Source organism: Agelaius phoeniceus, chromosome 11, assembly GCF_051311805.1.
Source record: "Agelaius phoeniceus isolate bAgePho1 chromosome 11, bAgePho1.hap1, whole genome shotgun sequence".
In the NCBI taxonomy this organism is placed as follows: domain Eukaryota; kingdom Metazoa; phylum Chordata; class Aves; order Passeriformes; family Icteridae; genus Agelaius; species Agelaius phoeniceus.
Genome location: NC_135275.1, coordinates 16,296,754 through 16,320,893, shown reverse-complemented (window position 1 = coordinate 16,320,893; position 24,140 = coordinate 16,296,754). Strand labels below are relative to the sequence as shown.

Genomic DNA, 24,140 nt, shown 5'->3' with positions numbered 1-24,140 from the left:
ACATGAAGAGTAAAGTACCACCTGCAATCACCAGCACTGACAGGCAGCTGCCACACAATATCAATACAAATACCTTCCCCCCTGTAGAGTTTCTATTGATCTGAACAGGATCAACAGAGGTGAGGAAAGTACTCATTACTTCCAAGGACTTGGCTAAAAAGAGAGTATCAGACATTCAGAAGGAGTCAGATATTTAAGAAACCAATTTCTTAAAGAGTTTATGGAATTTCTCTACGAATTGTTTGAGCTGCTAGAGGAGCAGCCAGAAAGACAGGTCTCAAAGGAAATGAAGCTCCTGGGATCCAAACACCCCTAAAATAATATTTCAAACCCTGACACACCTCCTAGCAGGGGATAGTGATGTCTCCATCCCACTGGCACAAATCTCAAATTTTCAGTCCCAAGGCTTGCAAAGCACCATGCTGTGAACCTGTCCCTGCAGTTGCACCAAGCCTAGTTTGCACATCAGCCTGAAGACATCTTGCAGAGAGGGTATCACACTCCTGGGGAGGTGATGGAGGCTGCTCCAAGGTCTGAGAGCTGAGGGGGGCTTGGTGGTACTGGGCTGGGGAGCAGCTGCCCCCAGACCTGCTGCCACCAAGTACCTGGAGATGAAGAATCACCACACATTGCAGCAGGAGGGTGGGCAAAAGGACAGAGAGAAAACCCCATGGACACAGAGGATTTCTGTGTGTATGACAGGATGAGCAGAGCAAACTCTCCTGTCCCCCTGAGTCTGTGTCAGCCATACCCTGTAGAGATGTAGGGCTGATGGGATCATTTCTGCTCAGCCAAAAGCTCCTCTGCCAAGAGAAAGTCTTGCAGCAAAATACTTAACCACATTTTCACTTTGTGCTTTAAGTCCCCTGGCTGCTGGCAAGCTGCCCTCAGGGACAGGGATGAGGCTTGCCCCTGCCTGCAGTCCAACCAGCCATTTCAAGCCACTTTTCCTGCTTCAAAGCTATTAGGATGAGATCAACTGCCTTCCTTAATAAACCACAACCTGGCTTCAGGACAGTCTGGCACCCCTGCTATGATGAGTTATATGGCACAGAAAAACCAGGCCTTTAGGCTTGCAGGGTAGGAGCAGGAGCTGTGCTTTTCAGCCCCCTCCCCTCCTGGGTCACCCAAACATGGTCCCTGCTCACCTCAAGGACTGCACTGAGCCAGATACCAGGGCTGAGCAAAGTTAGAAATGCCCAACGCTGTCCTCAGGCAGGCAGGATCATGCTTAGAAAGTGTGTGAGATGTGCACTGCTCAGACACCCATGCCCTCCACACCTGACGAGCTAAAGGACTGTGAAAAAGACAATTTTTGTTACACACCTTGGGTGGCACATGGCACATTTCATGTACCACATTTTCTGTGCCAAGCACACACATTCAAGCATTGCAGCTGCTCTGAATATGTGTATGGTCCTTATGAAACAGCAATCACAAAAACACCAGAAAGGCTCTGAACTGAGTGCCCATTAACTCCATTTTCAGGAACAAAGCACATGGGTTCTCCTGTGGAGTGCCCTGGCTGCCTGTGGGATGCTGGGCACCAGCATCAGCTCAGCCAGGGCACAGACCCAGCAGAGCCATGAGCCACTGCTGGGGGGCACACCACCAAATATTCCCATCAGCTGCTCTTCAAGCAGGTGAGAAAGCACATGAACTATTACATTAAAAAAAAAAAAAAAAGAGGGGGGTGATGGATAATTAAAGCTGTCCAAAAGCAGCTTAAAATGACTAAGCAGTTATTGCTAATCTGAAATTTCTCTCTGATTTTAGAAGAGTTTAGCTTGGGCTTACACAACATCCTTACCTTCTCCTGTGGGTTTAATAAACTCAGTTACAGCCTTCTAACATCTTATTAAAGTACACTTCATACATCTATTAGCATACCCTGGTATCATGAGAGTAGCAGGCTATTCTAGGTTTAATCTGTTGATTTTCTGAGCAGATACATACTCAAACATGTTCTCATAGCAGCTCCAACTTGTGCTACAGCTGGAGTTCTTAAAGACTTCTGGAGCACCAAAGCTATTGATTCCCATGGATACGGCTCAAGTATGAGAGAATTGAAGTGTCAATAAATTAATCAGTACAATGCTGCAAACTCAAGTATTAGGTAGTCTGAAAGTATTAAAGCTATACATCTTGTTTTCCTCAGCCTATTACAGTCCCTGACTTGTGCTGCCTGGAAAGCTCACCAGGAGCTGTGATGGGAAGAGAGAAATAACTGCACCTTGCTGTTATTCACAGGTAACAAGGAGGTCTCCAAGTTAACCAAGAGGGCTGAGGAATGAGGCTGCTGAGCTGTAAAAGCCAAGGCAGGGAGCAGAAAGTCAGAGCAACAGTCTATTGACCTGTACTAATGATGTTACACTGTGAAAAGCAAGCTATTTTCTTAATTAAAGATTTTCTTTATTTCATTGACATATTTTGATGAGGAACATGTTGCTGCCAAGCTGTCATGCTTTCGATTGATCTAAGGTAATAGGCAGTCAGATTTCATACTTCAGCTTGATCAATATTAAATAGCTCTTACTGATTTTTTTTCTATCAAATATTGCAGCATTATTTTGGAGGCACCTTTGATTTAAAATGCCAGAAGGAACACAATAAATAAGAATTCCTTTTCCCTTTAATCATCATTGTTCATGTTTCTGCAGTAAAATGAAGTGCAAAACAAGTTTTCAAAGCAGGCATCCCTCTCTGCAAAGCCAAATACAAACTGAAAATATTTAAAAATCACAGAACAGTTTGGCTCAGCATGAGGCTACAAAGAAGCCAAGCCTAAACACAATTTTGTGGGCTTCACAATTCCTGAAATACCCCACTTCTCCCCCAGCCAGTACAGTTACACAAATAAATAGAGATGCATAAAACTTACCGGAGCAAATATCACCATACACATTTACAAAAGGATTTATAATCCAACTTGCGTCTCCTGAAATAAAGCAAGGTTTGTCTCATACTAAAAATAAAGGCTCCCAAAAGCTTCTCACAGGAGAGAGAGAGAGAGAGAGAGGGAGGGAGGGAGGGAGCAAGCGAGCATCAGCTCCTTGCCTCGCTTTTTATGAAGCAAATAAGGAGAGCAAGAAAATCAATGCTGAGAGAAAGTGAGATGATATACCAATCAGGCAGCAGCCTCAGACTTGTTTGCAGAGGGATGGCAAAATGCTCATATTATTAGACACTGACTACACACAGCCTGAGTGGAGAAATCATTTCCCCTCAGTGAGGGGCTGATTGCTTTGTGCTGGTGCAGGTACCACTGTGGTGGGCTGGGAGATGCAGCCCCTTCCCACCCACTGCTGGTGCAGCATTGCTTTGGCCCTCCTGTGTGCTCCACTGAAAAGAACCAGCCCACGGTTTTGGGCTAAAGTTGAAAAAAGCTTGGAGATCCTCCAAACTGTCATTGGAGCAGTGCTTCTTCATTGTGGGATTTGGGGGCTGTTTGGGCTCTGTTTCATTTTGAGATTCCTTTCACTGCACCTCAGACAGCTGCCCTGCAGCTGCAGCAAGGAGCCCATGCAGAAAGGGGAAAAGACTTCTCAAGACTCCCATACCTTCATGTGGGCTGAGCTCACCCTGTTCTTGCACAGGACCAGACCTCCAAAGCATCCTCCTGGAATCTGAGCTTTTGTCCCTTTTTGTGTATCAGAGAAAACCAGTGGGAAACCCATGGGTTGGCCTGCACCAAGAGGGAAATTTTTTGTGCTGTTAATCCACCCAAAACAAAACCTCTGCCATGCCACATGTGTGTTGGGAGGAGGAGGATGTATCAGGGCATGAGCTCAGGCCCCTCTGTGTGAGCTGGATGCGTCAGTGGCAGCCAAACCCCACTTCTTTGGGAAGGTGCCACATTTGCTCCCCCCAGCAGCTACACAGACACAAACCCCACACCTTGTCACAGCAAACTTCCTCACAAGAGGGCTTCAGGCCAGTCCCACATCTCCCTGCTCTGTGTTCTGGACATCAGCACATTTAGAGCAGGAAGGGATCCATGGATGCCTTTTGGAAAGGTGTCAGCTCTGCACTTTCCTGTGCCCCAACACCACTCAGGGTAACCAGGACTACACCATACTGTGCTGTTTATTGATCAGTGCTGAGCTGAGCACTGTTCTACTCTCTTTTCTACCCACAGCATCAAACATACACAAATACATGTGACATAAGGCAAATTTCCCTTTTATTAGGAGACAGAAGTTACATGCTGGTATACAGATACACCTGTGGGGTGACAGCAGTTCTCTGCACTGCAAAATTGGAGCACAATTGCTTTTCCCCAGGCATTTGTGATTTACAGCAAATGCTGGGATTCACAGGGAAAATCCTGAAGACAAAAAAGGAAAGAGGCTGAATTCATCTGATAATAGAGTTTATCTGTGGGGGGCTGGCACTTCTAGCACAATCCAGGTGCAGAGGAGGCTCTGACAACCCTTTATGAGCCTTTCCCACAAGCAGGAGCTGCACAGCCAGGCTGACAGATGTCACTGCTGTGGATGTGGCCCTGTGTTTCCAGCAGACACAGCCTGGTGCTGGTGGATGCTGTAATGAGGAGATGCTGTGATGCTCAGAGAGTTCTTCAGGTTGAAGCACTGCTCTGCTGTGTGGTGCATTTTAGCATACACAAAAACGTTCACCAGCTACCTGCACACTGCTTGAGCCCCAGCCACGAAGATTAAACACCACAGTGACTCTGGTTTGCAGAGCTGGGCAGCATTTGCCTCCCCCTGCACTGGGAGCAGCCCTTTGAAGCCTTTCCAATGCAGGCAGGAGCTGCACGCTGCAGTCACGTTCGCACTCCACGTGGTCAAAGGTGACCAAGGACCACACCAAACTCACCACCCACTGCATCAGCACAGAGTGATGCTGGCTCTCCCACAGCCCTGGAAGCTCTTCTCCAGCCTGTGGGAGCACATGGGTGGAGGATGGCAGGAGGATACCCAGCTTGCCTCAGCTCCCCAGCTGCTGCAGCTCACTGCTCCTGGCCTTCTTCACTGCATTCAGCTCTCCAGCTGGCACTCAAATGTGCTGTATCTTGTGGTGAGCAGCCTCTTGCTGCAAGGTGTGAGAGTAAGTGAAATGCAAACACCTCTCGTTTCCTTTTCCAGTGAGAAAATTTATTTTCCCTTCCCACAGCTAACAACTGCTTACTTAAATTCACTAAAGTCTTCTGAAAACTTTGAAAAACATCCATCAAGAGTTTTGCTGAGCTGAGAGCTGCCATGTCTCAGCCCTCTAAAATATGTGTGCACCTGGGCACCTGTGTGGGATGTAGGGATGCAGTTTTAGCACAATGGGTTGCAGCAGATGAGGACCTGTCCTGGCACACACCTCTTCCAAACAACACAGTAAAACAGACTCCACAGGAAACAGAAACCAAGGGCTGCTTTTTCCCCTAACTGGTAACACACCACGAATGCTGTGGATCAGTTCTAACACTGCTGAAAGTGAACATGCTGGAGTTTGCTGACAAGGCAAAACACTTGTCAGGCTGCAGCAGACCCTGCAGCACTGCAGCCTGGTCTTTCCTCCAGCTTTATCAGATTCCTTTTCAAAAATTCATCTGAAATACTGGATGGGGTGCTCAGCATCACCAAGCACAAGAAGAGCTGCTGCCAACACCAGCACTGCTATGCCACGTCTCTGTGCTGTAATTTTTACTTCTTTTACCTTTTTACTTCAGAGCTTTTTACTTCTGATTTTTGAGTTAGGAGTTCCAAAGCAAACTAAAAAACTCCTGGGATTTAAGCCCCAAACTACTTTAGATACTTACTGAAAAGTAATATACATCTAACAGATTGGCATCAACTTTGTGCAAGGTCCATGGCCAGTGCTGCTGAAAGGGATGCAGTGACACCAGCAGCAGGACAGGCAGCAGCCTGGGGAGAGACTCGTCCCTGGACACAGCAGGACTCAGGGGAGGCATCTGCATGAGGACAGCTCAGAATTACAGAAGCTGGAAAAGACCCCTGAGATCACTGAGCCCAATCAATGCAGCACTGCCAAGTCCACAACTAAACCACATCCCTAAGCAGCACACACACATTGTTTGAACACTTCCAGGGACAGAGGCTCCACCACCTCTCTGGGCAGCCTATTCCAATGTTTGGCTACCCTTTCAGTGAAGAAACTATCTCTAATATCTGGCTCCCCCCCACTCTTTGCTGTCTGTTCCCACCATGCCCCAAACCAGCACAGAGTATCCAACACCCAGATAGGCACTAACTGCCCTTAGAGCCTCTTATTGCTCCATTGCTTTATTCACCCCAGAGCCCCTGTTCATGGCTGCTCCTGTGTGTGTGTGCAGAGTTACAGACACCTCTAAAATCCCACACTGCACTGTGCAGATGGAGCTTCATCAGTCTAGTCATGGTGCACCTGAGCTGGAGCTTTTCCACATCAGGGTTCTGGGCTCTGCCCAAGGCTGCATTGCACCCTTGCCCTGCCCAGGTAAAGCCAGGAACAGGCAGCACCACCAAAGGTCCTTTGGACCGTGCTACTGCAATGGTGGCCACTCCACACTTGGAAAAGTTAATTAATAATAGCAAAGTGTCCATCCCACCTGTGCTGCAGAGAAAGCATCCATCAAGGCAGCAGTGGTGTCCAAGAAGGCTGGAGCCTGACAGAGGGGCTGGAGCCCCAGCTGGGAGAGGACAATCAGCCTACCTGGAGCTGCTGCTGTGAACCACCCACCAGCACAGGGAATATTAAGATAGGCTGCCCATTTGCCAACAGAGATTTTCACATTTCCCTCTCAATCTTTATTTAACTTTGGGAAGACGGAAAATTAACAAAGTCTGAGATCTATAACTGGAAACCATTTGTTTTTCTTGTGGAAATGGAACATTTCCTAATGAACTTCCCCTCCCCCTGTGCCACTCAGATCCGGATGCAAATATTGCTGCGAGTTTATCAATCTGGGCTTGTTTCATGCAGTTTGCAATGCTAATGAGTAAACCAATTTTGACATATTATGTAAGCCAGTTTCTGAAACAGAGATTCTTGGCAGGCCAAATGTAAACACAGACACCCTCTTGCATCCAATTTAAATGAGCATGTTGCTGAAAGCACTAAGGGCTTGATTCTGTTGACTTATTCCTGATTTACTCCAGTGGAAAAAAAAAAAAAGGTGGGGGGGAGAAGAGAAAGAAAACTAGAAAAGTAACAAAAATACCCCTTCAATCCAATTCCTAGTGCAGCAGCAATTTGCAAAATGGATCTAATTTTGTAGCAAGGAAATGTGCTGGAATAAGCTAATACAGGGTGGTGACTCGGGCACTGTGTGAGCATCAGCACAGCACATGCCTGGGAGCACACATGCCATTCCAGATGGAACTGAGGGGGGAGATGACAGCTCTCCTCTCCCTCATCCCCCCAAGCCAAAATTAGGTCCAGGTAGAGGCCCACAGGTTGGACCAGCCCCAGAAGGTGACTCCTTCCAGCCTCTTGCTCTTCCACCAGAGCACTGCAGAAGAATGATGCCTATGGGGGGAGCAGACACAGTCCAAGAGCAGCACCAGCTGTTTTGGGCTGCCCCTGTCCCTCACACAAGGGCCAGTAGGAGCCCAGAACACGCAGGAATATTTGTTTTAGCAGACACTGCAAGTCTGAACTTCACCAGCACATGTCCAGGTGTCAAGACCCCATGCACTATTCACTACCTTGTCCACCTGGCTCAACCTGGCAACAGGCCACAACACAGAAAGCCAGCCACTGATTAATGGGTTATACCCACCTTTTAAAGAATAGCACCAGAAAAACAGGCTGGAAGGTACCCACTTTGGATAGCAACCAGCAGAACAACTCCCAATGACACGGGGATGAGCTGAAAGTCACAGGCTCAGAGGTAGGGGTAGGGAAAAAAAAAAAGAGAGGGGATACATTTTTAAAAGCTCCTAAAAAAAAGCCTCTAACAGAGGGAAAAACATGATTTTATTAAAGTGAGGAAGGGCCGAAATCAAATCTTTAATTTGCACTTTTCCCAGCACCATCTGGAGCCCTTGCATCTGCCAAAAGCACGGCGCATTTCTTCAACCAGGAGAACCAAACAGGGTGGAGGCAAACCTGGAGGTGGCCTTTGCCCTGCTATCAGCTCTGGGCACCTGCACAGTGCCTTAAAACTGAAACACATGTGTGAAGTTGAACTGTGATGCTCCTGCCATGACAGAGTAAAAGCAATAAAATCACAGACATGCTGTGCTGTGAGGTCGGGTGTGCTGCCACAGAATGTATTTATTGAGAGTCAGAGATCCCACCAGGCACCAGAGCTGCAAAACATCACCTCACATTAAATTCCCTGCACAACATCACAACCAGGATACCATTTATCATACCTGGATCTTTTACATGACAAGGTAAAGGAGAGCAAAAGGAAGAATACTTTTAATCTCCAAGCAAATATCCCATCCTGAGCTTTCAGTGGTGAAAGCAAACCTGAGAGTTCCTCCCTTTGTGCTGTGCTGCACTTTCAAGCTATGATCATAAGCAGCCAAATGCCACACATTTGTTGGCTCATTAAGTTTCACCCTGAAAGTTTAACAACTGTGTATTTCTAAAGTAATTCATGTTTTTATGCCATAAGAGAAAATTTACTGCTGTCTAGACACAGAGGGAAAAAAAAAAGGACAGTGCTTGAAAGGAGGGCAGCAGACAAGGAAGCACCACTTGGGATGTGAACAACAGGGACATGAGATGCCTGTACAGCCCCAGCACTGCAGGGCACAAATCCCAGCACTGCAGGGCTGTGGAAGAGCAGAAAACCTGGCAAGAGGAGATGCCCTGCAGATCTGAGGGACCTCACAGATTTTTGTGCAAGTCCAGCTCTTTGCCAGCCAACAAACACCCCCACTCCTCACTCTGCCATCCCAGCAGGGAGCCCAAAGCCCAGAATCACATCACAGCATGGGCTCCCATCCCAGCAGGGAGATGAAGGCAGCAAGCAACCAGTGCAGATTGATGTGCCACAGCACCTCCCTCCATCCCTCCTGCTTATCTACACCTGGCACATTACAGCAACAGACAGGTAAATGGGGATTTAATTCCTAACATCTCATTTTTTACTGTAATTTTAAATGATTTGGAATAACTCCTGTGGTTAGAAGTCCAACTGTTTATTCAGAGTAAGTCAATTTGGAAAGCCCTCACTGTCCACTCAAGCATCCCCTGCATTCTCATGCTCACAAGAGTGTTACTGCCATTCCCTCATTCCTAGTGCTTTCTGCATTTTTAAGCATTTTCCCATTTCTGCATGTCTTAAATACCAGATACCAAAACCATATAAAGAACAATCAGAAGACCAAATGGATACTGACTGGATGATGAAAACAGCACGAAATAAAAGAGAATCAGATTATTTTCTGTTGTAATTTTTATAGCTATTTAACAGGAAGAATGGAAAAATCTAATTACTGTCAACTGTAAGTTTTCAGCTACCCAGCCAGCAGCGTGCTGTTATTAAACTACTGCATAATTGCCTCTTTTACTCTGCTTCCCACAGAAGTTGTGTTATTTCACTCATAGTTAAACTCATAATATTGGCTTCATAACTAAACCTGTCAATCGAAATCCCCGGGGGCTGGTGCAAGGATAAAAATAGCAAGGAGTTGTTTCTTCCCTCAGCTTTTTTCAAAGGCCCTTTCTGCAGGCACTGGGGCTGCAGCTGCCAAGGTGCCACCACTGCCCTGTGAATGCTGCTTCTACAACTCAAAGGAACTCAAAGGGGAGGGACAGGTCCTTCAAGCAGGAGATTCTGTCCCTTGTGCTGTGTCCATCCCAGGAAAGGCCAGTCCTGCCCATCTCTCCCTCCTGACCCAGGCAGCTCAACTGAGGTGTTTGATGTTGCATAGTTGAACCTGACCTCTAAGCCCAGCTGTGACTGCCTACCCTGGGACTTCCTCCCAGCCCTGAGGTTGAGGTGACACTCACAAAGCCTAAAAACACAGGTTTACACCTTCCCCAAACCCTGGGACAGAGTCTCACATAAAAAACCCCACCAAGACACCCAGCTACCTGTTCAAGCATCAAAGATATACACTAAAATGTCTGTTGGGCTCCAGGATCTTAAAGGTCTTTTCCAGACTAAATGATTCTGTGCTTCTCTAAGATGAGTACAATTTGTCTATGCACTTATAGGAAACTGCAAAAAGCACCAGATTTTCAGTCATCCAAATAGTTAAGCTCTGTCTGAAGCCTTACTTGTTTCCTGTACATCCTGGATTGATGTCCCTGGCTAATTCATGCCATGGTCCTGGAGATGGCACTGGGTTTGCTGCAGAAGATACAGCCAGGGTCTCCTGCTCTCTCCTCCAGCATGTCCTTCCTTCCTTGTGGGATACTCCTCTTGCCCAGGACACAGAGGGCCTAAACTCACTGTTCAGCTCAGGTTTGGGATGAGGTGGTAGGGCTGGAAGGGGTGAGGGAAGACAGATTTGACCTCACACTCATCCCTACAATCTGTCTCTCTGGAGACAACAACCCTGTGCTGGGGTTGCTCCCTTGTGGGCACGCACAGAAACTGCTGAGAGCTGGCAAGGAAAAGCTGGGAAACAACACATTTCCCAAAGTGGTGTCCCAGAGGAAGGTGCCCATGCCAGGAGGGACCCAGTGCCAGGGCTCTGCGTGCACCTGGACCAGCTCCAGAGTCATCTCTCTTGCCTGGAGGAGCCTCTCCCTGTGCTGGGGCTGACACACACAGACAGGAGCACAGAGCACATCAGCACACTCACTGCACCACCAGGCCCATGTGGGAATCAAGGGAGATTGGTTCATCTGAGGGGCTTTTCCTCCTGGGACAACCACCACCCCACCCACTACAGCCAGAGGCAGGGGTACAGCATCCCAGCCTTCACTCAGCCTGCTCCTGGAGCCGTCCTTGGGATGGACAACAGCAGTGTCCATCAACACTGGAGTGAGAGAAACAGAGCACCAGTTTAAAAATGTGTGAAATAAAAATTGCTAACCCTTTCTCTTACCCTACAGCAAGGATGGACCAGCCCCAGCACAATGTTCTGCAGCCACACAGGAAACTATTGCTTCCCATGCAAGCCTGAGACACCCTGACCAAAATCCCTTATGTGCACTGTGAGAGCCCTCAGGAAAGACAGCTCTTCCCTGAGCTGCATTACTCTGTTCTCCCCCATCACTAAACTTGCTTCTCTTTAAGACAAGAAGATGGAAAAATCATTTTTGCCATTGCTTGGGCAGCAAAGCAGCACCACAGTGCTCCCAGACAAACCAGGAGAGCTCCCACCACGTCCAGCCCAGAGAGCCCTGGTGCTCCCAAGGGCTGGGGACTGCCTTGGCTTACAGAGCTCTCTGACAGAGAGTAGGGATTTAAAATAAACATGGCCCAACACAGTGTTAGATTTCTCACCCATGGTGTTTGTGCAAATGAACCCTCAGGCTGACAGACCTCCTTCCTCAGAAAGCTGCAGACACAGAGAAACTGTGTTATGGCCAAAGTCACCCTAGTGGTGGCACTGTCAGTGAGGTGCCACCTCCGTGGCAGCAAGCAGAGCCCACAGCCTCAGCTGTGCCAGGCATGGCAAGGACAGAGCAGGGAGACACCAACACACCAGGGCTGAAGCAAACCCACCAGTGTGACTGAGAACGATCCCTGTGTCCAAGTACAGGAGGACAATCAAGGATAAACAAGGAAAACTGAGGCTGCCAGGCACAGGAGCAGCAAAATCTCCTATTGTTCCTACAAGTGGTGGTGATGGCACAGAACACAGAGGAGCTCACAGTGACAAAACGGATCTGGTGGCATGAGCCAGCTTGCCTCAGTGGAGGGGACAATGTGTATGTGCCCTCTTTGGATGCTCAGCCAGGTCCTCAAGGAGAACATGGCAAAGCAATCACTCTTATAAACACAGGCCTTAAGATCAACGTTCTTAGGGTCTGATTCTTCAAAGATTCAAAACCTGCCAGAGCTCCCAATCTTCCTCCATCTCCTTTTGACATACTGCTTGTGGTGTGTCCATTTAAAATTGCCAACTCTTCATCCTCAAAGAAGAGGAATGAGAGTCCCAGGCTGTCCTGTGATCCTCATGAAGTGACACTGTGTTTTGAGGAATTCCCATCAAACAGCAGTAGATCCTTCAGGATGAATCTGGAAGAGCAGAGCACAGGCTGTGTAAGCAGTGGGTAAATCAAGGCCAGCCCAACTTTACTATTTGCAGTGACCCAAACATGCAAGAAAACGTGTGCAGGGTCTCTGTATTCCCCAAATTAAAGTACTATGGATAAAAGAATGAAAATGTGTTTCAATTGACTCATTAGTCAGGGAAATATGAAAAGGAAGTACATTACTGCTTCCATAAGCTCTAATTATCAGTGGATTTTAGATACAAGAGCAAAGCATTCATCTTGCTACCTATTTTTCATTAAACATAGTTAAAGAAGCCATCAACTTTCCTAGATGGAAGTAATTAAGGAGAGCACTGGCTGTTGTGTTTGCAGTGGAGACAGGAGCCTTCCCCTTGGCAAAACATGTGCTCCCAGATGCATCCAACCCACCAAAAGCTTTCAGCCAGCTGTTAGCCCAAGGCTTATTCCCAGATGTGGGGCACTCTGCTGCTCCAGCTCCATGGGATGTGCGAATCCCTCTCCCCTATATAACTGCACCCATTATGAGAACAAAACACAGCTGCTTCTGAGAAGGGCACACCACAGACCTGCCCCTGTGCCAGCATACAGGGGAGAGGAGATGGCTGTGTGTGCCTACACTTGCACTCAGCTCTGTAATGGATGTCACACCCAAAGAAGCAGGTGGCCCCTTGTAACACAACCAGGGACCACTGAAGAAACTCCACATGGAGAACAAAGCTGAAGGAAAGCAAGGGTTGGGCCATGTGGTGAAAGGTTAAACCTCTCCAGTTGATATCCCCAAAAGTGCAAGTGGGGGATGCTGTGCTGGGATATCCTCAGTTCTGTCTGAGACACGTTGACTACTGTGTGTCATCAGGGTAACCTGCATTGTCCCAATGCTCAGCAATATCAGTCATGCCCCTAACAGAAAGCAACACAGCCAATGCAAACACCAGGCAATGTCTTACCTGAATCACCATCAGCAAGGCTCTTCCAAACTCCAGCTTCAGGAAGGTCAGGGGCTGTATTTCCCCTGTGAACGAAGGTGAGTGGTGCATTTTTAAAGTCTCAAGCAGGCAGCCACACAAGTGCTTTAGGCTGACCTTCCCTGTGGCTTGCAGGAGACTGTCCTTGTCCAACCAGCAGAGGCTTTCTGTGCAAAACAGCTCACTGTCCTTGGGCTTTTGCACATTTTGTGTGTGTAAGATTCAAGTATTGGTTATTATTTCTTGAAATGAGAACCCCCCCCAGAAGCAGCACATGGATGTTGTCTTCCATGGTTTACATGGAAGACAACATTCTCCCGCACCAGTCATTTCCATTAAAGTATTCCACAAAAGTCTGGGTGTTTAGTACATGCTTGTTGGCAATTTATGCAAATCTAGTCTACAAATAATCTTGACAAATAATGCTGAGTGAATTTGAGCTGAGGCTGTCTGAGATCACAGGTGTTAGTTAGGTTATCAGACACAGTGGGTGGCATGTTAATGTGTTCATGTCCTAACTAGTGGGTATAAGTGAGAGGCTTGATCTACAACTGAAAGAAAAAACTGAAAGAAAAATTGAATATAGAGCACAACAGATATTGCTGAACAGATTCGCATGTGGGCACTTGATTTATCACAATGCCTACATAAATATGTATGGAGCAACTGTTTCAGAGAGGCCCCATGCATGGACAAGCCTGTAAAATAAGTTTTCTGATCTAAATATTAAAATTGGCCCTTGGCAAGTAATAGAAGTAATAGCCTCTTACAAAATCACTGTTTCAATTAATTTTACTGGCATCACCTTTATCTGTGCAAGAAGGAGAGAGAAGCATCAAACAGGCCTGAAAGCCAGGAAAATAAATTCAGAGTTATTTTCAAGAGGTCTGCTTGTCTCACAGTTCAGAAAATGCACCATGAGATGGAAAAACAGGTTTAAGTCCCATCTCTGCCAGGGTCTAATTTCTCTCTGTAGAAAAGTAGGATGTATTTCTTGCAGAAAAACAAAGCATTTTCTCTAACTTCAATGAACAATCATTTTTTCTGAGCAGTTACATCAAACAACTTACATTTTTTTGCACCCTCCAGTAGCTTTGTTTTACTGCAATTGTCATTGTTAAAAAAACCCCCAACAAAATCAAAAAAAGTACCTTCCCCCTTCCTTAAACCTATTAGAAATGTCATTCACATTACCCTGTGAAAGTGAATCGAACTATTCCCAACAGCCACTCAAAAAATACATAATCACCATAATTACTGGTGGCATCTAATTAACATTCAGCTTCCTCTCTACAGCAGCTACAGCTGGACAATCCATTTATTTCAACCTAAAACTAATGCTCTCCTAATTATTTTCCATCTCACTGAGCATCCCACCTGTGCCCGTTTCCACTGTCGGCTCTGTCTGGCACAGCCTGGGGAGCTCAGCCTGGAGCAGCCTTGCTAACAACTGCCCCATGCAAACACAGGGACCTGCTCCCACTAATTACACAGCTCCTGGCTCTGCTAGCCTGCTTCACCAGGATTCACAAAAAAAAAGAAAAAAAAAGGGAAAAAAAAAAAAAAAGCAAAGCAGCTGCAAAAGGCTGCAGCCACCCCGAGGGATGCTGTGCTCTGGGTTTGATAGGGTGGGGTGGAGGATAAATGAGCCCATGAAATGCACATGCCTCTGGTTTGATGCTGTGGAACTCCCTTCCAGAAGGGCATGGGGTCAGGGTGGGCACACCAGTGGTGCAAAAGCCTGGCACATCCTGGTGCTGGTCTCCAGGCTGGGGAAAACCCTCTGCTGCCACCTTTGTTCTCCTTCCCTGGCCACTCTGTTGCAGCAACAGGAGCAAAACCGCTCAACACAAATACTATTTTAAAAATAAAGACAGATAGGGATTACACAGATATAGCAGCCTGCTTTTGTGAACTGGCTGGCATCAGTCACTCTGAATAACACCTTTGTTCTCCTTCCCTGGCCACTCTGTTGCAGCAACAGGAGCAAAACCGCTCAACACAAATACTATTTTAAAAATAAAGACAGATAGGGATTACACAGATATAGCAGCCTGCTTTTGTGAACTGCCTGGCATCAGTCACTCTGAATAAAATGAAGTACATGCAAATCTCATGATACCTTGGTTGTTTCAGTCTACTCCTAGCCCTTTCCACCCCCATATCACTCATCAGGCAACTTTTTAATTCACTTTCATTTTTCAGACATGCATCACCTCTTCTTAGGAAAAATAATGTCTTCTGTTGCCATCTAGATGAGCTCCAACTCATTAGCTCTGTTTCTTTCCAAAACTCACCTAAAACTTATTTTCTTTTTTGCTCACTCCTCTCTCTCTTTGCTATTATGTTTCTACTTGTATCATTTCAGTCTGTAATGATTGTAGCACTCCTAGGAATGATGATCTGCAAAATTATCTCATAATTGCATTCATATTTGAACTTTCATCATTACAACTAAATACATAAAGGGGGATGAGAAGGAAGCTGACAGCTACTGGGGGAAGCTCTTGGCTGAACTTCTCCTGAACTCAGGAATTACTAACGCCTCTTTCTTTCCCTTCGCCCCCATGTTAATTTGTCAGCTCTAGGGTGAATCTCTGAAGGCATCAAGAGGCCTCTGCTCAGCATGGCCAGCTGGGTTCACAAAACCCACAGTGACACAGTGTTTACCCCCAGTGAAAGTGGGCAAGACAAGTTAATAATGTTAAAAATCAGTGGGGAGAAGGAAGGAGCTCAGACAGTACAATCTCGTAGATGTCACTTGTCACTTCAGAGATCGAGGAGAAAAATACAGCAGGTCAAGAGAGGCCTTATGAGTTGGCCTGAGTGTCAAGGGGAAAAAATAAATCAGTGCATTCATATTGGAAGATTATTTATGCAATAGTCAAGTAGTTATGGTTTTGATACCAAGGAAAGAACTCCAAGAACCAGTTAAGGTCAGAAATTCAGTATCTTCAGGCTGTGTCCACAAATTTCTCTCCTCTTTGTCACCTGCTGAGCAGTAAAGTGTCTCCAAATGGAATTGCCCAGACTTCCCCAAACAAATTTTCAATTACACAAAAGATAACCTAATCTTGGCAGCTGACCTGTAAAAATTTTTAGATATGGCTATAGGGAGAGGACCAAATTTTATGAAAATGCACTAGTTCTTATCAGTGCAAACCAAACTAAGATGGGTCAGAGAATTGAAGTCCCAGCATTTGCTAAACTCAAGAGCTGCCCATGTGCTTTCCTAGTTGTCCAGGAGCACTCAAGTTTGAAGGACTAACTGCAAACCAGTGTATTTTTCTTTTCCACATCTCCAGCCAGCAGAACATTGCTAAGATTCCCTAGGTGAACATCTTACATCTCATTTACCTTCCTGGTGAAGCCCAGGTTTGCAGACACCTGGTTTTTGGGCAGCTGGGCTCCCCACACCAGCCAGGCTCACACCTCCACCTGCAAATTATCTCTTCTGGAAAGGGCACCCAAAGCATCAGCAAGGAAAGAGCCCTTGCAAACCCCAGAGGTTCTCAACTGGCCCAGAAGAGGAGGAGGGATGGGTGGATTCTCTGGTGTCTAGTTGCACATACACCATCTCTGCAAGTGCTCTCAGCAGGGACAGTGTGGGACTTGGGAGGTTCCTTTTTTTTTTTTTAATTTACTTTTACAAAAATTCCAGAAATGCAGATTCTTTGAAATCCCACTATCCTACCCCATCAAGCTGAGGCTGTCCAGCAGGTTCACAATGTATTTGTACCCCTTGTCATGTTGCAGGGTGCCAGCCACAATCAAATTATTTCATCTGACGCTTGAAGGCAGGACTTAGAGATGACAAAACAAAACAAACATCTCCTTCAAACTAACAGCCCTCTCCAAAAGCCAAGCAGGTAGCAACTTATCACTTCCAACCTCAGCTAGCACTCACCTGCACTCCTAATTGCTTTTAGCCTCTTCTTGAGGCAATTAACTCCATACCCACCCCTGACACCTTCTCACCCCAAAAAGCAGTTCCCAGTTCACTGCCACAGGGCTCTGCATTTGGATCTCAAGCTTCTGCCTTTATTCCCTTCCCTCTGCAGGGCTCTGCATGTGTTTGTGTCTGGGCATGTGTTTTCTCACCCTGATGAATTCATTATTTATGGGGCTGAAAGAGCAAAGCTGCTGAAATCATTTAGCTCTTCTGCATGTCTCCCAAAGGCATAACAAACATAATGGGAAAGCAAATATCAGGCTAAGCTGGGTTGTTTGAGGGAGAGCACAGAAATGAACGTGGGGGTGCTATGCAGCAGGTTTGCCAATACATTCCATGCTTTCCTGCCTGGCATGGGGCTAAAACCCTCCTGTCCTGGCTCCAGCTGCTCCTGGGGATGCCCAGAGCAGCCTGGACCAGCCCAGGTCAGTGTGCTCCAAGGGATGCTCTGGTTTCCCTGGCTCACTGATGTGTGCAGCTTTACCAGAACTGGCAAATAGCACTAGAGGGCAGAGCAGTTTACCCTCAGCATATCTGAGACAAGGGAGAAACCCACGACTTTCAGGCAGCTCCTGAATTCTCCACAGTCCTGCCCAACACCAAAAGCCTGTTAATACACAAAAGATACCAAATATATTTCCACTCAGAGTGGCAAGCACAGGCATTAATGAACCAACTGAGAGCCTGCAGTTCCCTGCTCTGTCTTTACTATGCCTGAAGACCTGGAGATGTGTGACAGCCTCTTGCCAAGGCAGCAGCAGCTCTGCCTGGGCCTGCCCTGGCTCTCTGCATTCCAGGGTGCACAGGGCAAGACAAATAACACAGGTCCCTCCACAGCAGTGGGGGGTAACAAAGCATCACTCTTTCCATCACTGATGCAGATAAAAAGGCTTTACTCATCAGGAAGCTTTGATCACAGAGACCAGAAATCAGGGACCATGCTGACTCTCTGCTGCCCAGGCTTGCTGCTAAGCATCTCAACAGATGGAAAGTGCTTCCAAGCAGGTGAAACCTTCAAGGTTATAGCTTTTGTTCTGAGCAGGTGACCAGAGGCTGAGAGAACCCCTGTAAGAGGGCAAACAGAACTGCTTGAATGCACCTCTACCCCATGAACCACAGGATTTACATTCCAGAGAGCACCTCCAACAGCCACCACTACATCTCTTGGACCTCAGCTCACTGCACTTGGCTCAGGAGGGATGGGAGGGACTGTAATTCCCAAAATTGACACTCTTGTGCTGTTACATGCAAAGGTTTTTGGGTGATATACATTTGCTAACTTCAACAGACTTTTCCACAGTGTCCCTGGTACTGAGAGCTCTCTTGGATGAGGATTATGGCCCCAAGAACCCCACTCCAAATCACTCATAAATCCTTTTCTTATTATTTCCCCAGTGCACACAGTGTGCTTTTCTTTATTATTATCAAGATCAGTCATCCTACAGGCCTGTTCACTGTTGAGTAAGGAAGCAAAGGAATCTTGCCCCAGAAAGTCACTGTTCCTTCCAGAGTCTAAGGAACCTTTTCATGAAATACCACACTGCATATCATATCCCAGCTCTGCTACCAGTGAGGGTACTTCATAACAAAATCTCTCAAGAGGGCAAGGAAAATACCTGAAAAATATAACTCAGGGCAAGGAAAATACCTGAAAAATATAACTCAGAGCACAGTGCATTAATGGCTTGGGCAACAGCTTAGAATAATGTTGGCCATCTTAATAACATGAAAAAAAATTCAATTAATATTTAAAGAGAAGGAAGGAAATCATACTGGTTTCAGGTCTCAGTCACATTTTGTCCCTTGCCACAACCACATTATTCCACATCTTTTCCTCCTGGGCACACCCTGCATCTTCTTCTTTGCAGAGGAAAGGCAGTGCATTGTCTTATTTTTGTGCAGAATTTGATTTCAGAGTAAGTCATCATTGCAAAGAGGGTTGAAAGGACCCTCAGAGCAGAGGCCAGGCAGCTCTATCTATTCTGGCAGATGTTTATCTAACTTCTGACTCCCAGTGACTGCAACTCCACAACTTCCTGGGGCAAAACTACCCCAGTGCTTCTCCATCTGCTTCTTAAAATTGCATATTTCTTAATAGCATGTCTTCTTCTCCCAACCAGCACAGACAAGAAAACTGCCCATTTCAGCTGACAATCAGCTTGTATCTGCATATCCAGATAGTTAACAAACTGATTTTCTTCTATTATGAAAGTATTTTTAAGGAATACAAGCTTTAATAAACAGCACATTCTATATGAAAGAAAAATAAGTTGCTTTATATGTAACCTAATTAATTATTTTCTTAAAATATTTGCATAGTTTTATTTAATTTTGTAGAAACCTAAAATTGAGACTGAGATCGAAGAGACTGATTTCACCAGATACAATAGGTTTTATAGAGCTCTGCAAAGTTCTACCATTGCCTGAAGAGGTTTTAATTCAGGAAAGACCTTTACATTTCCAGCCTGCCAGTTTCAGTGAAGACCAATAATTACACTTGTAAACGGACTGCTGGCTCTTACCTGGACTGTGATTTTAACACCCAGTTTGGAGGTCACACCTTGGTGTTCATAGTGGACAATTTTGGGCTAGGGTTAGAGATGTTTTATGAGCCAGGTCACTTCCAGTGTGTCCTGGTTTGACACTGGCCAAACACCAGGCACCCATGAAAGCTGTTTGCTCACCCTGTCTTGCTCTCAGCTGGGCAGAGGAGAGGGAAAAAAATTAACAAAGTGCTCATGAGTCGAGATGAGGACTGGGAAAAAACATTCTAAGGACAAAACAGATTCAAATTTAAAGACATAAAGTAAATTTATTATTAACAGAGTCAGAGGAGGATAACGAGAAGCAAAATAAGTCATTAAAACAACTTTTGTCCCCCAGCCCCTTCCCTCCTTCCTACCCAGTTCCCTCTCTAACTGTTCCAGCAGCATCTTCAGGGCCATCAGAGATGGGCTCTGTTGGACATGGTGGAAGCTTCCAGCAGCTTCTCACAGAAGCCACTTCTGTGGCCCTCTCCTGCTACCAAAAACCAGGCTGTGCCACATCAACACACAATAGGTGACACCACAGCTCATGTTCTGGAGTAACTCAAACTGTAAATAACTAACAGTGCCCAGAGAAGGAAAAAGTGATAAATAAGGGAGAAAAAAGGCAGGTTTATATGTTTAATTCAGCTAATCACATAGTATTAGTATAGTATTTTATTCAAATTTGTTTCCATTCTTTTTAACTAGAGTTTTATGGCTTCTCCATGCAGAGACTGTCAGTGACAAAATTCAGTAATATTCTACAGCACATGATTTCACACATACACAGGTTTAAACAAGGCTCTGTAGACAGTGACACTGAGGGGTGCCAAAATGATTGCTTTCACTCAGCTGATTTATGACTAAAACCAATTGCATTGAAAGCAAATGGAAGTCAGACTCTGCCCACAATTTTACATGCATTAAGTGCTGGGAGGTGATAGGGAAAATGGACCATTAGCACATGATTTCTGAAATAACCACAGCATTGCAAAATTAGATGATTCTGACCCTGTGGTGAGCAACAGTTTCCTCCAGAGCCTTTTTTTTTGCTCATCAGCTGCCCCTTCTGCATCTCCACCTTGTTCTCCCCAGGCTTCTCATTAACCCTGGTCCCAGTTTGGGGCTTGTGGAGTTGGAGCCAGCCTGAGCTTCCCAGGGGAAGGTCAGGGTGGATGTGTGGATGTGTCAGCTGGGGCACATGTTTTGGAGCAGGTGGAATTAAAAAAAAAAAAAAGAGCAAAGGCTGACACTTCCACAGAGCTTACAGCACAAATAACACAACAGTTATTTAGCAATCCTGTCATTGCAGGCAAAGTTACAGCTGAGTCCCGATGGTGCTTTGATTTTAAAGCTCAATCTTTGTAAACACATTGGCTGAATTAAGGATATGGATAAAGGCAGTGGGAGGCTTTTCCCCTGAAAAGAGCAGAAAACAGTTTGTCTTGGAAAAATTAATCACAAAAAACATGCCTCTATTTAAACAATTATTACCAAAATTTTGGAAGAGATTTCATCTCCCCTGGAACTCAACATTACATTTGGGTTAACAAGCACCAGAAGTAAAACCAATTAAAATTTTACAGTCATTGAGGACAGAACCAACAGGGTATAACAGCCTTCCAGATTTTCATTGATATGGTGATGAAACACAAATATTTATGAGCTGAACACTGCCTCCAATATCATTCAGAAAGAGTCCTTTTAGTGCTGCAACTAACCTTCCAGAATTACAAGAGAGGAGACTCACAACAGATAAACTCTTCACCCCAGCTCACCCTGAAAGCACTTTATCACCACATGTATCTCTTTTTTATCACTGTTAGACAAAGGAGAATAAAAATGTGAGACAGGATAATGCTGCTCATAAAAAAACAAGAATGAAAAATCTGGAGATAATTAGAAGTGATGGATCAAACTAATGCCATGCTGATTTTTACCTTTTTACTTTATATATTCTCTGTATTCTTTACACATATATTTGTGGCCTATTATTGTATTCCTGCCTAGTCTTCCCAGTAGTTTTTCATGCTCTTTCCCTAGGCAAATAGACAAAACACATTCCAAGGGCCCCTATCCTATCTTGGTTCTCTTTTCCCTATCTCTCTCTTGGTTCTGGCTACCAAGGTTGAGAACAGCTCTTTGAGACCCTTTTCATGAATAAAGTACAGCCATGACCAAGGGTCCAGAAAAGGACCAGAAGGGGGAATTACCTCATCACCTATGCTTCTAATTGGGAATTCTTGTCAATTATGCTTATTTGCTAAATTTATAGAAATTGTATGCACCCTGTGTGAGTGGGCTTTTGTGGACATTTTCCATATCTGCCCCTGGAGGCCTCCTGCCTTTATATTACCTTCTATACTAATATTATCTTGAAAGTGTGTGTTGCTTAATTTATAGGTTCCTAAGGCATCAAACTACTGCACAGAAATATGCAACAGAAAGCCTTATTTGCATCATAGCATTGAGGGTGGTGCATTATTAAAAGGAACAGCCTTGAGCTCCTGATAGAAGAACAAAAGATCTTCTCATTCACAGCCAAGGCACAAGAAGGAACTGCTTGCCAGCATCTCACAAAGTCTGTGACCCAGCCAAGAACTGAGCCCAGATTTCTCAGTGGATGTCCAGCATCATGAACACATCCTCCCTATCAAAGGAAGGCAGGAAGAAATGCCCTGACAGTGCATCCATACAAGAAAATTAAATCTACCTCATCAAGAAAACACTCCTCCGTGTCTGTGAAATGTATCATTCCATAGCAAGAGGAATTTGTCTCATCTCATAAGTGTCACACACATGCCTCACACTGCTCTGCACTACCTCAGCAGTGTGCTGGAACCTGGAGAGAAATGTGACAATCATGGCACAGCACAAAGCACTCACCCAAGGGCACCTTCCACAGGGCAAATGGGGTCTGCCCAAGGCTCCACCTCAGTGATGGAATGATCTCAATCTCCTCTCTCTCAGAGATGACCTGTGCCAGGTGACACTTCAGGAAAGGGGGGGAGAGAGTGAGAAGCCAGGACTGTTCAATACACAAATGCAGGAAAAACTCTGAAATAGGTACAAGTGCTGCATTCTTGTCTGAGATGATGCAGGACTTGGCTTTTTTCCCCAGGTCATTTCCTTCTCCATACAGAAGAAGGTAGGTGCTGCAACCTCTAGAAAATACAAGCAAGAAACTCCATCTTAAACTAAGGGAAGGAGATTCCAGCTTGACCCAAAGGAAGAACTGAAGGTTACTTGTGATGCTGAGCAAAAAATATCCTTTACAATCACTGTACTGCTTTGCCCATTATCAGGCTGCAGTTTTGTTCTGCTTTCATAAATCAGAATTTGTTATCAAGCACATTATTTTGTGCATCTATCTGGATGGCATATGAATTGAAGACTGAAGTGTGTCACAAAGCCACACCTCACCTCTGGGGTGGCTGCTCAGGTTAACACCCCCTCAGCACACATCAACCCACAGGTGCCAGACAGCAACAGCAGGATTCACAGGCAAGGTAAGGAGGGCAGCACTTGGGAGAGGAATAGGAGTTTTCTGATCATCAGCAGTGAGAAGAAAACTCATTTGATGTGTTCCAGGAGAGAAGGGAGTGCACCTGAAAAGCCAGGGAGTTTGTCACAGCTGCTTAAACAAACGTGGAACAGAAAACATGCTTTGCATGTAAGCAACCACCATTTGTGCACTCCCTGAGAAAACAGACTAAAATGCTTTTAATAACTATGAAGACTGAAATGAAACTATACAGAACAATGTCAAAACACAGGTAACCAGGAGAAAAATATTTTCAAGTATAATTCCCTTAACCTGAATTGATCCAAGGGCAAGTTTCCCAAGGTGTGAGTGTGGGATCACACACAGGACTCCTGCAGCACCAGTCTGACTTCAAGGACCATCTCCCCAGGTGCTGCTTTGCCACTCCAGTCAGGAAAAGCTGGCAATGCAGAGGCACTTACCATGAAAAGCCCAGGAAGATGAAGGAGTGGCAGAGAGTTTTGCAGAGCAAACCTGTGGCAGCTGGGATGCAGATGGTGTCATGCTACCTGCCAGACCAGGGGCATGCTGCACCATCCCTGCCTGCACCCCCCTTTTACCTGCTGGGAAAAGGAGCACCAAATGAGGAACACCAGAATGATGCTTTCCTTGTGATGGACTCCAGATGGGGCTTCTTAAGTACCTTCTTTAACTCACTTCTGACTTTTCTGACTCTCACAATGTGCACAGCATGAGGTGCTTTTGGCACACAGAGAGAGAGTTTGGTGTGGGATCATTTGCTGTGCCCAGAAATGTCACTGTTCACCTCTTGACAGCAGCTGATTTTGCATTGTTCCCCTGGCACTGAAGACAACTGAGTAATAGAATAGCTTGAAACAACAAGGAGCACAGAAGAAAAGTCTATTAAAAGCAAGGGAAGTCTCCTAAGTGAGTTACAAAGCTGCAGCCACTGCAGAGCCCATGAAGGACAGACAGTGAAGTTCATTAAAGAGCTCTCAGCAAACATTCCTTGTGTCAATTCCACTCTAGACTTATCCTCCAGCTTCCATCTATGCTGCCTGTACACCTGGTTCTTCTATTCA

The 24,140-nt window shown here is 45.7% G+C and overlaps 1 protein-coding gene across 3 annotated transcripts in view; it reads right to left on the bottom strand.

Annotated features, from left to right (window-relative positions):
* Nucleotides 1–24,140, bottom strand: part of SYNPR (synaptoporin) — a 99,923-nt gene that overhangs the window by 38,639 nt on the left and 37,144 nt on the right. Inside the window, exon 1 of one of the 3 annotated variants that reach the window (XM_054639987.2) lies at nt 2,882–3,038. The exons of the other annotated variants lie outside the window; for them this stretch is intronic. Coding sequence (XP_054495962.1) covers nt 2,882–2,905 — 24 coding nt within the window. The 5' untranslated portion in view covers nt 2,906–3,038. Of the gene's footprint in view, nt 1–2,881; nt 3,039–24,140 lie in introns of those variants that run through there. 3 annotated transcript variants of the gene reach the window in all.